Source organism: Kryptolebias marmoratus, linkage group LG11 (genome assembly GCF_001649575.2).
Source record: "Kryptolebias marmoratus isolate JLee-2015 linkage group LG11, ASM164957v2, whole genome shotgun sequence".
Classification (NCBI taxonomy): domain Eukaryota; kingdom Metazoa; phylum Chordata; class Actinopteri; order Cyprinodontiformes; family Rivulidae; genus Kryptolebias; species Kryptolebias marmoratus.
Window position 1 is genome coordinate 13,953,541 of NC_051440.1, and position 15,124 is coordinate 13,968,664.

The 15,124-nt window shown below is 40.2% G+C and overlaps 2 protein-coding genes across 3 annotated transcripts; one reads left to right on the forward strand and one right to left on the reverse strand.

The window, feature by feature from the left end:
* Positions 1-1,789: 1,789 nt before the first annotated feature.
* Positions 1,790-5,527, forward strand: LOC108229999 (SH2 domain-containing protein 7). Its single transcript, XM_017405749.3, has 8 exons — positions 1,790-2,007; positions 2,100-2,242; positions 2,593-2,759; positions 3,326-3,415; positions 3,961-4,126; positions 4,245-4,400; positions 4,494-5,168; positions 5,258-5,527. The coding sequence occupies exons 1-8, from the start codon at positions 1,851-1,853 to the stop codon at positions 5,300-5,302; spliced, it is 1,599 nt and encodes a 532-aa protein (XP_017261238.2). The 5' UTR covers positions 1,790-1,850; the 3' UTR covers positions 5,303-5,527.
* A 2,473-nt stretch (positions 5,528-8,000) lies between these two features.
* cib2 (calcium and integrin binding family member 2) lies at positions 8,001-15,076 on the reverse strand. 2 transcript variants are annotated; one of them, XM_017405747.3, is made up of 6 exons: positions 13,768-15,076; positions 11,807-11,841; positions 10,295-10,406; positions 9,156-9,303; positions 8,856-9,051; positions 8,001-8,642 (listed from the first exon to the last, which is right to left on the reverse strand). In XM_017405747.3, exons 1-6 carry the CDS (start codon positions 13,816-13,818, stop codon positions 8,621-8,623), a joined length of 564 nt encoding a protein of 187 aa, XP_017261236.1. In that variant the 5' UTR covers positions 13,819-15,076; the 3' UTR covers positions 8,001-8,620. The 2 variants fall into 2 exon arrangements, with proteins under 2 accessions (XP_017261236.1, XP_017261237.1); XM_017405748.3 differs by having other exon boundaries at positions 12,852-15,076.
* Positions 15,077-15,124: the final 48 nt, after the last annotated feature.

Consider the following 15,124-nt stretch of genomic DNA (forward strand, 5'->3'; position numbering starts at 1 on the left):
TTTTTTTTAAAGGCAAAGACAAATAAGCAGGTTGAGATCATCTGTTAGTTTCTTACAGGTAAGCTGAGTTTACAACAAGCTCAGGATAAAACATTTTAAATTATTAGGGTACTATTTTTAGGCCACATTTTGTAATGTATATTAAATGATATTAGATGGAATTAAACCATTAACCATACAGCCCTAGATAGCTTAAATAAAGTCACAGAGAGTTGTTGGACTCTTTAATTAGATCATTTCATTTACAGCTACAGCTTGCTCACATCAGCCTTTCTAAATGTCATATTTTTATCTACCCCACGCTTGTACTGCGTGGGTGCTGTTATCTCATCAATTATCAAAAGAAAAAACAAAATGTACAGTACATTTTTAGCATAAAGTGAAAAAAAAAAAAAAGAACTGCTGACATACAAAGAGAACCTCAGAATTAGCATCTCTCCCCTGGATTGATAAAGTGACTCTGAATTAGATTTAATTATATGAAAAAGAGTCCTCGTTGACGTGGGTGTGCGCTTCATGTATGTTGTTCGGTGTGTGACTCATGAGCCGGAGAACTCAAATCACCGGAGTTTAACCTGCTGCGACGTTTCCTACCAAGGTCTGAGTTCAGTCTGAAGGCGAAGGAAAAGATGCTGCAGATATTCAGCTGACTCTTGGCTGCACATTTTTTTTTTTTTTTTTTTTTTTGTGCTGTATGTGGGCCCCAGCTCTCTGTGAGTAACCAGTAGGTGACTGGTTTCATGCTGGGAAATACACCTGTTGATTTTCCCATTTAAAACCGGGGCGTCAACGAGAAAAACAAAAGAAAAACCCGTGATAAAGACCTAGCCTTTGCCTGCTTTCTGATCTGTGTTGTTGTTTGGAAGGATATTTATTTCGAACCTCGGGGGTTTGGAAAATGGACTCAAACATGATGCGGTTCAGCTGTGATGACATTTTGTCGCTGACTTGTGACCTTTATAAACGTCTACCAGTGCTGAGGCCGAACTACAGGATCAGCTGAAAGACCCTTCGCACAGTGATTCTGCGTGGCAACAGTTGTTCGTAAACATGACTGCAAAGATGGAACCAGTGATAAGAGCTGACCTCAAACCTCATCTCTCCCCCAGAGGAGCACGTTATGACTCACAGAGGCCCCGGCGAAACAAAAAAGAGCATGTTGAAATTTTAGTTCGTGTTACTGTGGCAGCATACGTGGGACCTAACAGTGCAGTTATTGGTTCGCCCCCTTTTGTATGGTTGTAAAGTATAAATCTGAGTTTATTTCCAAGGGTCTGTTTCATTGAAGCGGTGTGTTTCATGAGCAAAGCCGGACAAGCTGGAAGAGATCTGAGAAGCTGAGCTCTTGCTTTCTGTGACACAGCCCGTTTCTGGTTAATGGCTTCCCCCACTCAGGAAGTTCCTACTGTTCTTTACAGAACTAAAACTACAGTGATTCATCAGTGACTTGTCCACTTCTGGTGAGAACCTCAAAAACAAACCTGGGGATTTTACTGTATGTCATCCTCAACATATTTCCAGCCTTCCACCCGTTCGGTCCTGCCTTCCAAACAGCGAGGTGAATTCACTGTACATGCAGGTCAGAAGACCCACAAAAGAATCGGCTGCTGACGCAACCTGTCCCCCCTCTTACGTTAATCAGACGCTCCATGGGTACAACGTCTCCTCTTTGCAAACCGATGCACGCGTGTGCGCACAAACCACTGTTCCTGTAGACCCTGCTTTCCGTTTCTCTCCAGGAAGCTGCCGCTTTGCTCGACAGCCCTCGGGCTGTTTTTGTTATGCAAATGAGCCGTTTGAAGTCTGCAGGGTTGTTGCTGAGCATCTCTGCTTTCCAGACCAGTGGAAAAATGTGTGTAACTGTAAATGTCATCTGTCTATATCTCCCAGTCGGGTCACAGTTGAAACACTTTCAGTTGGAGATTAGAGACGACGCCAAGAGGAGGGTTTCAATGTTTTCTACCATGACACCAGGTTCAAACCACACAGTGGTAATCACAAGGGCAGGTACGTACTCTCTCTGATGAAGAATACTTTATATATATTTAAAAAAACAACATAATATGAGCTTTACAGGTAACTTTACTTTTCTTTTTCAGGACTTGAGAGCGACTGCTGCATGTCGTGCAGACAGCAGAAAGCCCGATCTGAGAATATCTGCTACTTTTCACATTCAAGACAAAAAGATCCACACCATCCGAAGTCCCCCCGCTTCAGGACCCATGTGAAGTTGTGCTTCAAGGTAAGACCTGTCTCCAAATCTGACTAAAACCAGTCAGGCGTGAACGTGTTTTACATCAATGTGACAGAACAGCAGCAGAGGTTGATCCTTGGATTACTTTCATTAGGATCATTTTAACAAATAAAACAAGTTCACGTTGGTTCACAGTAAACAACAGTTTATTAGGTAAGCCACAAACATGAAACAGCAGCTGCTTTTTTTTTTTTTTTTAACTACAATGACAACACTGAGCTGCTTTTAGGCTCAGGTTTACGCCCCCTGGAAAATAAGCAAATTAGACCCGACTGGCTCCACGCTTTGGGAGGTGAACGCTTGTTGTCTTTACCAGACGTCTGTGTTGTTTTGAACAGGATAGGGTGAGAATGGAGCGAAGGGAGCCAACGGGGGAGCCTAACGATGAAGAAACCAAAGGCAAACTCAGAGAACTGGCCTCAAAGTGGTTCATAGACACTCAGGTGCCACTTATCGTCAACAACGGCCTCTTCCCCTCCTGGTTTATGGGCTTCATCAGCAGAAAGTAAGTAGTCATTAAGAACATTAGTAAAGATATTAACTGTTTTTATTTTTTAAACTGCTACAGTAAATTATTTTTACATAGAATTCACACAAAATCTTAGTCACAAACTGTTTGAGTACTTCAACCAGTGATAGTCGGGGTCCTTGTTACTCTGTGGGTCACAAGTTAATTGATTTATTTGATTCAGTCAATTTATTTTTCATTGTAACGTAAAAAAAAAACGTGGATCGTGTTGAGAATGAGAGAGAAGCTTCTGTGTGCGTATACAAGCCGCAGACCCACCCTTGATGGAAAAGTGTCCACTTTGTGGCACACACACTCCCAGCCTCTGTCCTTTCCTCCGACACACACACACACACACCTACAGAAAACACACACGAGACAGTCGTGTCTGATGGAAAGGACTTGTAGCCAAAGGGAATTTCCTTTGCGATTTTGTGATTTCCAAAGTCAAATTTTACGATAATTCGCCTTGCAAAAAAATACTTTCTGTAAACATGTAGCAAACAGGTTTTAAAACACGTTAAGATGTTCTGATTTCTAACCTCTTCTTGGTCTCTTTTCAGGGATGCTGAGAACCTTCTCAAAGAAAAGGAGCTTGGATGTTACTTGATTCGTCTCAGCGATAAGGCTATCGGATACATACTGTCTTATAAGTGAGTACTAGTTTATATTTAGAAATTGTTCTAATCTATATATGGAATAAATTGTACATATGTGGAATAAATTGTACAGAATTATTGAAATGTATTTTAATGTCCATGCTTGGTTCTCGTGACTCAAAGCTGCTTTTAACATATTTAAAATTATGAAAATTAGCAGTACTATAAATATGTCATGAAGGTATTTTGAGATATCTGTACTATAAATATCTCATTGCTACAGTTACTAATTTGTTTAATAATGCTTCTGAGCTTCATAACTTGATAGCTCATATTCTAAGTGTACGTTTAGGCTGTGAAGTTGCAATATTGGATGTTTCAGGGTTTTATCAGCTCTCACACCAAACAGAGACACCTTCAGTTCATAACTCTGTTTATTTTATCGATAAACTTTTAATTTTTATTTATTTTATTTTTTTTGTAACCAGTTTTTATAGTTTCTTATTTATTTAAACTCTGCAGATTTTAGAGTGTTATGGTGGTGAAAAAACAGTTTTTAAAGGTTTGACAGCACTAAAAATGGTCTTTTTCTCTTGCAGAGGCAGAGATCGGTGTCGACACTTCGTGATTAGCCAAAGTGAGACGGGACAGTTTGTGGTGTGTGGAGACACTGAGCGGCACAGCACTTTACTTGAACTGATAGAGTACTATAAAATGAGTCCCATTGAGCCATTTGAGGAGTATTTGACGACCCCGTGCTTTAGGGTAAGCTAAACTTTTTATTTATTTATTTTTTAAGATGTCACCACAACACCACCTACCACAAATCCCCACAACAACACCCGATGAAACAAATGTGTAACCGGTGTATTTGCTCTTTCAGGACTACAGTGAAGGCCTTTATGATATCATCCAAGTTAGCCCCAAAGACAAACCTGAAGTTGTCCTCAGAGCTGCGAAGAAACAGCAAAAACAGCAGAATAACTCATCCTCAGACCACCGACCGACACGGCAACCAAAGAGCAACAAAACTGAAGAGGTGAGAATGTAACTTAGTAAGTTTGAATGAAACACACTGGATTCATTTTTTTCCATAGCTGACTTTAACCCCTTTACTTGTCGTTAAAAACAGGAAGTACCACCTTTGCCGCGGCGGAGCAGGCAACTTGACACCGGCACCTTCACTGAGGAACATGGCAGCGTTGTGTATGCTCAGCTCAAGAAGCACACCGTCAAAGAGAACCAAAGAGCCCAGCACGTCTCACAGGACAATTTACCGTTGGCCAACCAACGGAAAGCCGAGAGGTCGACAGCCAAGGAACAGAACAACGGCAGGTGTAGTCCCCCGTCAGGACCCGAATCCATTTACTCTGAACTTAACCCTCTGGACAGCAAAAGCAAGTCTCTGCCGCTGCTGGATAGCAGCTCCAACACCCAGCAGTCCTACAGACTGAGCGTGCCTCCCGACACCCCGCCCAGACTGTCCCCCAAGCCGGTCAGGCAGGCCGCCGGCTGTGCCCCGCAGCCGAAGGGCAGCCAGAGCTTGGATGGCATGAGCGACAGCGCCATCTATCACCTGGCCGGCGCAGCGTCCTTTAACAATCAGTCGTCGCTGGCAGAGCAGCAGGCCGATTCTTTGTATGCCGAGGTTGGCCTTGAAAGCCCTGCTGTGAATCAGGACGGCACATACGAGCTGCTCCCCGCCCACGAGGAGCCCGCCAAGCCCGACAGGCCAAGACCCAACGGCAGCCACGAGCCTGTGGACGACAACAAACGCAAATACCACAACTCGTCCTGGGGAATAAAGGTTAGTGACGTGGTTTCCATTAATTACGAGCTGTTCTGTCCTTCTGCTGCACCAAAATGACTGATAACTGACATATTTTCCTCTTCTAGAATGACAAATGGAAATGGCTCTTTCCCGAAGCGAGGAGGAAATAGTAGTGGAGGCTCCTACCAACAAACGAAGAAATGTTTGCTTCCCTCATTTGACACTACCATAAAACACTTCATGACAACTGTTGTTTTTCTCAATATCAACAGCCTTGTGATGTATTTATTTAAAACTGCTGGAATTGTTATTGTAGTTTTGTTATCCATGAACATCATTGTATTAAATATGGAAATGTTCCAGTGCTGTTTCATTAAACCACTTACTGTAATTGAGAGGAGTTTAAATATTTCTTTCCAGATCTATAATTACAACTGAAATAAAAGTTCACCAGCAAGTTCATGTGCGGTGATGTAACCGTAGAGGTTCATGGAAACTGCGTTCTTGTGCTTCACATCAGCGGAAAGACGTATCTGGGTGTATTTGGTACATTTTGCTGTGAGAGAAAGTCAACTGTTTTGGTAAAGTAGGTTGTTCGAGATCTTTTGCCCCTGGTGCAGATATGCCTAGCGATTTTTGGTGCAACAACACTTTAGGCTGCTCGATGAGGAAATGCAGTGAAGAAATGCAGGACCGTTGGGGAACGACAGCGCTCTTTCAAAATGCAAATAACTACTCAAACACATGGGACAAGTGCTTCAGGGTTTGCAAACAAAACCTCTCACTGTGCCCTGTGGTGATCAACGTTCCCATAAAACATGAGCTCATACGGACACACTCGGAGAAATAAAGCACATGAAGTCATAATGGAAATTATTTAAAAGCTTCTCAGCAATGTTTTTTTTTACCGTCATCGGAGCCGCGCTTTGTTCGCGGGAAACATTTGCATACAGGTTTCCAACAACTACATGTGGCACCAATAAAGAAATGAGCTAAAGGTGAGAAAGGTCATTTATTATCTTTTATCATCTTCTGCTTTTTTTTTTTTTTTTTTACACTTGCCGAGCTAAAATTTTAGTGCAGCCAGTAAAAGTGCAATAAAGCAACTAGCTCTGTTTTTGCTTTTGAATTCTTCCATAGTTTTCCTCTCAAGCAGTAAAACAGAAAAACAACGACAATCATTACACTGTTTCCTGTAGGACATGAGGGTGAGGAATCAGGATGTGAGGTGCTTCCCCCGTTGGTCACGTCCGAAAGCAAACCAGGATATGTTAAACCATTAAAATGTTACTCATCTAGTGTGGAAAATCATCGACTTTGTGATGTTTCTGTCACCTGCAATTTCACAACCAAGATACCCATGATAAAAAGTCGCTGGAAAACAAGCTGATTTTGTAACCGTGGTGCCTCTGAATAACAATGCAGTGATGAAATACATGAAGCAAAGCAAGAAAGTTTGCAGTTTTATCTTTTGGGATGAAATAAACGGCACACATGTCTACAGTAATATGTTTATTTCCTGTGGAGCAGCAACTAAAAAGCCCCCGTTGTTGCTTTACAAGACACTTGTCTCAGATAAAAGATGAAACATGCATTTTTTTTTCCAGGAACTGAAATGATTTTTCACTCACTGATTGTCACTTTTAAATGCCAAAAGCAGCCGTAACGACAACCAGCGCTTCAAAGCCAGAGTGTCGCAGCACCAGAAGTTTCTCAGCTGGAATCTCAATTAACAAATGTTTCCACTGAGACCGGTAATTAATGAGGCCACATAATCAGCCGTCTGTTTGATAATGTCCTCATTAAGGCGCCTCGAGATACTTCAGGGAAGTTATTACTGTCTGCTCTAATGACTGCATAGTGATTAAGTGATTCAGGCAAATCTTTCTCCCTCAGTTTGAATGAGGCACTAAATGTCAGCTTTCTTTCGATTCTTCCCTCGGTTTTATGTGGTTATTAATGGCGTCACATTCGTCTTAACTGGGTTCCAGTTTCAAGTCAGACACCGGTGTTCATTACTAACTGTTGTGCTCAGTGAGCAGGCTAACTATTATTAGCGACACAAGGTGATAATAATGTGTGGGGGGCAGCCATGTTGGATTTTTGAAATCAGGGCTGCTGTGGGACCTCCATCCTTCCAAGTTTGATTTTTTTCCCCCATGTTGGTGAAGGTTCCAGTTGATTTCTCCAACATCACTCAGGTATTCCAACTATAATGCACCATTAATTAACAATAACAAAAAAAACTCTGTGCTTCATACGTATAGAAGGCAAAACTGTAGCCGACAGCTCAGAAACCACCAGCAGTTAATCATCAGTCAACACACGAAACACGGCTTCCACCTGTTTTCAGCTGAAATTAACTCAGTGCATAATCATGTTTATGAGTGCTAAAACAGCACATCCAGAAGAGTTATCTTACATCCCTTAAAATATGAAATTGTCCTGTAATCAAGGCATGTTATGCTCTTTGCTCCTTAAGTTTTAAGCATCGGGACAAATCCGTTTATAGATGATAAATGATTCATGTAGGCTTATTAAGCTGTGATTCAAAGGAAGCTTTATTAGTCTCACTCAGACTGTTATATTTCACATTTACCCAAATGAATCCTCTATTCTTTAGTTGTAATTCACAAGTTGTGTGAGCCACGACCAATGAGCACCGATGCCCATGTAATAACAAACTATTACATGGTTTATGCTCAGAGACACTTATTTCCTGACTTTAAGTGGACACAGTCTGATCTACACGGATGGGAAGGTTTGGATGGATTGTTTATAGGAGCTCATTAAGGCACAGAAGGTTCTTGCTTTTAGGGATCTTCCCAATTTTTTCACAGAGCACAACAAAATTCACCAACGCAGCAATTAGATGATAACACAACAAAACAGATGTTTATTTAGAGAAAGACAAATGTGTGAATTCACGTAAAATGCCTTAAACAAATATAAAATGACTGTAACTATCATCTCACGGAGATAGTGGATAAAGGCTACAGTGACGTCAGACAATGGAGCTCTTTGTACAGCCAAAGAACGGTAAGATTTGTCATCGGTTTCCAGCTCAACAACAAAAAGCCACAACCTTAAGATAAGTCCAAATGTTGCGTTGCTCATAGATAATACACAGATGACGTGAAACGCTCTGCTGCACTTTAAGCTTTTTCCAAACACTTATAAATACTGAGTGTCTCACTGCAGGAAGACTGTGAAATGTGCTGCAGCAGCGACTACAGGCACATACCGGTTCTGCATAATAGATAAAACCACGGTCTATCTCAGTTGTGGGATCTTGAGATATCGTGCATACGTTCGTCTCTGATGTAGCAGACCTCTGATTGGTAAAGACACATTGAGAAGATGCTAGAATGACTTGTTGCACTTCTTTTTTTGAAGACACCGGGACTCTGCTGTTGGCCGGACACGGATCAGATTGAGTCCTGAGATTCATCAGGGTGTCGATGTTAGAAACTTTCCATCCAGGCATCTCAGATACGGATATGGAAAGTACTGGAAGAACAAAATATACAACATGAGGAGGCAGCATTGATACAGTAGCTGTATTATTCTTATAAAAACACAAGAATCAGTTACAGATGTGGTCATCAGTTCACTGAAGATAAGAAGTTGTGTCTTTTTACTGAATAGGCATAGTGTAGACCAGTTTTTTTATGTAGAAAGACATACGCAAAAACTTTAAAGCCTTATTCCGTTAAGGATTACCTTAAGAAATCTGGAGCCCTGGATATCATATTTTCAAAATCAGAGTAAGAGAGTTTATTGTCTCCATCTAGATCGGCCTCATCGATGGTTTTCTCGCACACCAAATCGACCTCCTCGGGAGTCAGCTCCTCCTTTGTCAGCCTGTTTAGAGTCTTCTCGAGGTCCTCTTTGCACAGGTAATTATCCACATTAAAATCTAACAGCAAAAGACATTTGAGTACTTATTAGCTAAATTTGATTTCTTTTGTTTCCTGGGAAATATGGAAAAGCAAGTCCAGAGTGTTTTTACACCGGTATTACCGTATATCTTAAAAGCATAAATGGCCTTAAGTTCTCGAGGTGCCGTTTCACTGAGGACTGAGAACATGTCAACAAATTCGTTGAAACTCAGGTTCCCCATCCCGTCCTCCGAGAACGACTCCACAATCCTGTTGCGGAACGGGTTTTCCTGAACATAAAAGAAAACAACATTAAATATATTACTGCAAAGGTTACTACATGGAAATATGAATGAAATCATTGTCCTGATGAGAAAAACCAATAGGTTTGGGGGAAAAATGCATTAATAAAAGAGCATATTGAAAGAGCTGCCATAGTTTTGTATGAGGTGCAGAGAACCAGCATGAACTGCCGATCTGCTGCTGTCATAAGGTGTGTGTGTGTGTGCGTCTAACGTGTGTATTTCAGTGTCCAGGTAGCCAAGCCATGAATGGTGGGCCAAAATCAAAAAGCTTAATGTGAATTTGCTGCCTCCTCGAGGGCCACTATCCTGCATGTGTTACTTGTTTCCCTGCTCCAACACACCTGATTCAGAGGTTAAATGACCTCTTCATGTTCTGCAGAAGCCTGTTAATCACCCAGTGATTCAAATCAGGTGTGTTGGAGCAGGGAAACAAGTAAAACTTTCAGGATAGTGGCCCTCCAGGACCAGGATTGGAGACCACTGCTTTAGGGAGTATGCGATATATGATGAATAGTTTTTTATAAAACCCAAAGAGACAATAGTTTTGGCGTTTCCCTGCATCAAACGCCATGTGTACACCCATATATCATCTGAATTTCTGAGGCCGCCAACCAGAACGTGCTCGCCAGCTGAACAACCACCCCCCACCCCTCCCCCTGGGTAATGGTGCAATAACAGATACTTCACCAGAAATTGCACACTGCTGATGTCACACAGTCAGATCAGTGATGATTAAAATTAATCCTGTCTTTTGATGGAAAGACTTTATTACCAAGATGTTAGTCAACTTTAGGAGGAACAGTAGGCGTCATATTTACATCCAAAATTGAAAGAAAAAAAAGAAAAGAAACAAAACCACAACTTCAGTCAGACAGCTGGTGGAAAAATAAAGATCTCGTGTTAGACTGAACCATCGTCGAAGTTACGACAGGATGTTTTGGAAGCACCATTTTTACAGAACGGTTCTCCTCTTCACCTTTAATTCCGGCATGTCAACTATCAGCGCTAACGGCAGTTTACAGTCAGGTTCGTTGGTGTAGTCCATCGGTACGAGGTGTGGAGCCAGCTCGTGGTATCTGCCGTGCAATCTAGAATAAAACATGAGAACAAATTTGAGCAATTTCCGACACGCCTTACAACTTCCTGTTATTTAAAACAAAATGCAAACAACGATTGGCTGTTTATAGTGAAAAAAATGTGTCATGCTTCTAAAAAAACTAGATGGAACATTTTTAGAAAGGAAAATGACAGCATGTTGCCTCAGCACTAAAGATCTGAGCTGTGGAAAGGATTCAGGCTGTTCGGTACTCACTTTTTAGAGTCCACATTTGTCTTTGGACTCTATCCAGGCTATGGAAATGTTAAATGCATCAGGTGTGGAAAGTAAGGCTCATTTTCTCCTGTTTCACTAATTAAGTCAGAGCAGACATGGACGTGTTTCTTGTCTTATAAGACAAACTTATCAGGGGAAATGTAAGTCCAAATGTGAAGACATAAAGACACTAAAATGCTGTGATCTCATCTTAATATTGAATCTGACACTTAATTACTTTGCTGTTGCATTACTGTGGTGTAACAGCAGAACGTGTGAACAGAAGGGAGTGTTTTAAGGTGCAGGACCCTTTTTACACCTCCTGACTTATATTTAATTTAAAATCACCTTCAACAGGTAAGATGCTGATTGTTCCTAACCTATCCCTACACTCCCACTCCATCTGACTTGAACGTGAGAGCAACTGAACAATAATTAATAACAAAAGGCAGCAGAGTGCCGATCATATTCCTTAAGCGTCCAAATTCAGTAAAATTACTTTGCATTTCTGGTTTTATTTGCATTATTTATTTGTTTATAAAACGTGATACCGTTCACTCTGTTGAGACTCCCTGACTGAACCATTTGCAAGTTTTACCATTGGACTTTACTGGTGAAAATTATGAGTCAATAATCAGTGTCGTATATTTATCAAAAAGTCTATTCTGTTTTGTCACGACGTAAATTCCCATCTTAATTTCAGAAGCAACAGTTTTCTTACTTATGTGTGTGTGTGTGTGTTGTATTTAACTTCAGTTGTGCTAAAACAGCTTTAAAATGTGCAGCACGTGGAACTGAAAGACATTAGGCATCACTTATTTCAGCTGCCATTAAAATAAATTTAGGTGGGGAAATTTGAGAGCTTTAGCACAGGGCAGAAACTAAAAGCAGCCCAAAAGGGTAATCTATTTGTTTGGGGGTTTTTTTATACCATTGCACTGCAAAAAATAGCTTGTGATTTAGCATTGACATGTCTTATTTACAGCCTGGTGACGTTTATCTACTTAGACTGGATAGAACAAGAAAAAAAAAAAGGTTGACTGTGGAGAAACATTCTGGGACATCACTGTTATTGCTCAGTAGGCAAAGCAAGCGCCGAAATATTGGGTTTACAACGAGACAACGAGTCATTGACAAGCACTCATAATGAAAAGATGCAGGTCATAAACGGCTTACCGCAAAATTTCTTTGCGAGTGAAGAATGTGCAGTCCTGCAGTGAGCAAAATCAAAGAATGTTAAAGAACAAAGAACTGTTACGTTAAAGACAGGAGGGTGTTTTCTGACACAGTGTTAATAATGCTCATCGGGTACTCTAAATAGTGCATTTGTGAGTTGTGTTAGTTAAAGGGACACTCTGGTCATTTTTGAAGTGATGTTTTATTTGTATGGAGAACCAGGCTAGGCTACTGACTACCCAAATGAGGGACTCATATTAAACCTCTACACTTTTGCATTAAACTGTTTTTTTAGTTTGCTGCTGTAACACAGTGGTTCCCAAACTTTTCAGCTTACAACCCATAAAGTAGCAGTTTCAGAGGCTTGTGACCCCTAATATAACTGGCATAAGTATACAAATCTTATCATAACCTTATTTAAAAAGGGCATAATGACAATATAAAACAGTGCAATACAATTCTACAATTCTATTTTCAATCATTTATGATAACTTTTTAAATTTTTTTTAGAATATCTTTTGTAAAAAAAAATGCTATTACCAGCTTTTTTTACATTTAACTTGGTTTCTGGAGATTATCTGGGGACCCTCAGTTGATGTTTCATGACCCAAAGAGGGGTCCCGACCCCAACTTTGGGAACCACTGCTGTAACACATACATCCCTGTGTTCCTACGAGGGATGTTTACATGGTTCTATGCTAAACGCACATACATTCATGCAGGAACGCAGACGTTCTTCAGCTGAGAAAACAAACAGTGTCACGCTAAAGTGTAGAGGTTTCATGTGTAACTTTGTTTATAAGCCTAAAGAAACCTGCCTCTTTCAGCTCTTTGACTGATATCACAGCTGATAAAGTACTGATAACTATTTGACAGAACATCTCTTCAAAAATGACCCTTCAATAAGCCTTATAGTTCGTCTAATTTCCTATAAAAAAGCTCATGGAGGTGTCAGGTTTCTCCTGAATTGATGACGTGTGTGTGAGTACACACAGCAACATGATCCGTTAGTTGTCTGACATGCATATGTTGGCACAGGCCTTACCCAGCAGCCCCCATGGGAGGCACCTCTCTTTATTTGTCCTTTGTCTCCAGCTGTCTGAGCCGCGCTTGTGGGTGTAAGAAGCAACGCGCCCACCGTCAGCCGTTCAGCTTCAGAGACTGGGCAGGTGTGCCGATGATGTCTGAGTGTAATCAAGCCAGCCTGCACTAGTTTTCCTTCCCAACGCTTGGAGTAAGCCTAAAGAAGGAGCACTACTGTGGCGTTTGAGGGGCTGAATCCAGCTTCAGAGCTCAGTCAGGAATACCAGATCAGAAAAAGCTGATAAGGAGGTTTTTCATCGCAGTAACCAGAGAGGCCCTTGAGAACCGAACTGAGTACTGAGAGTAGAGTTTCACAGTCTGTTACTGACTTGGCATTAATTATTAAGTTCCCAGATTATCACATGATAAAACTTGTGCAAATAAGGGGGAGGAAATAAATGATCGTCAAAGGGACAAACATAGGAGATCTTTTCAGACCACATCTCAGTGCAGATCCTTAATATTTTGGGATGAATGTTTATTAAGAGTAAAATCAAAACTGAACAGTTTATGAGAAACTCAATCAGGTTTTCATTAATTAAACAAACAAGGAGTGTCAGACTGTTGAAATCTAATACATCAACTGCATTTCTTTGGTTTTAATATACAAAAAAAGGACACTAAAATGCTTAAATGTTATATATAATAGTGATATTTGACATACCACTATTATAGCCTTTTAAACTCTGTTATTAATGAAGGAGCACTAAACTTTCCTTTACTTTTATGTTCAAGATCATTTTCTCTGAATACTTTATGTCAAGCTGGACCTGGGTTTTATTGGTCGAAATTAATAAAAAATAAGCTTTTTTATGTCTTTATTCTGCTGATCAAAAGACAAATATATCATACTATCCTCCAACAACATGCCAGCTTACCTGGTAAGCATCAAGTTGCTCATCGGTGAAGATAGTTTGCTTATTGCCCATCTTTATCAAGTAATTTGTTGCTTGTACACATTCAGAACAATGAATGTCCGAAGCCTTTCCTCAGAGAAAGGCATTTATGGGGTCTGAGGAGTCAAAGTCCTCACACAGCTTTGGTTTCCACAAAAACCTAAAAAAGGCTGTCGTCCATCTGGGAGATGCAAGCCATGGCAGCAAAAGGCAGATAAAGAAAATGATCAAATCTACCCAAAAATAAAAAATAAAAAGTAAAATTAGTATCCAGTCAAAAGTGAGTCAAAGCAGGGGATGTTTTCTGTGGATGCTGAGCAGAACAAACCGATCTGCTTTTCCTTAAAAAAAAAACCCAGGTGGTGTGTCCACCTGAGCGCAGACAAGCCAATGAGGAAACAGAGAAATAAATAAATAAAGAGGAACTGGAACCTGCTGGCAAAAACGATGATGTAAGCGCATGGTGGGACACTTAGATAAAAGCCTGTTTTCATCTATAATTAATCATATGTAATAAGTGTATTAATATTATTATTATTACTGATGCATTACCAAATAATGAGTGGGTTTGTCTGTAATTAAACAAACTGATACTGAAATTAAAACTTTAAAAAGGTTTTATTATGGAGCAGGTAATCAGATTCTCGTAAACTCTGTGTCTGCTGTAGGGTCACTTAAATTCAAATCATTTGACAAATTTTGACTTTTTTTAATGATTGTATATTATTTATTAATTTACTTTTTGTTTATGTGCATTTTTAGATAGATAGATAGATAGATAGATAGATAGATAGATAGATAGATAGATAGATAGATACCTGTGGAAAATTCACAAGATCTAGTAGCATCATGACATTAGATAAACACAATAAACTCATTAAAAAGCCAAAGAATCAACTTCATTTACTTTCAGACCCTGTTCATAACTGTACATACATGCAGCTGTAGACAGATATTTGCATATTTGTCATTTCAAGATTATAAATTACTTAATTGCTTATTTTGCAATTCTGGTTTGATGCAATCTGCATTTCGTGGCATGGACCTGTGACATGTTCAGTGTCAACAAGGTTGAATCTAATCTTAATCTTCATTCTTTGCATCCTGTTTGTCTTCATGCTCCAGATGTTTATGAAATAATAATTAATGAAGGAGACCCTAGGAGGTGACACGTGTTTTACGTTTTTTTTTAAAAAGGATGTTTTTTTTAAATTATTATTATTTTATTATGGATCGTGTCATGAAGGAAACTCATGATGAAGAGCAGAGAACCTGTTGCACCAGAAGTGAAGCTGGGACACGGTTCTCCCCCCGCTCCTCTAACCCCGCCCTCCCCCCG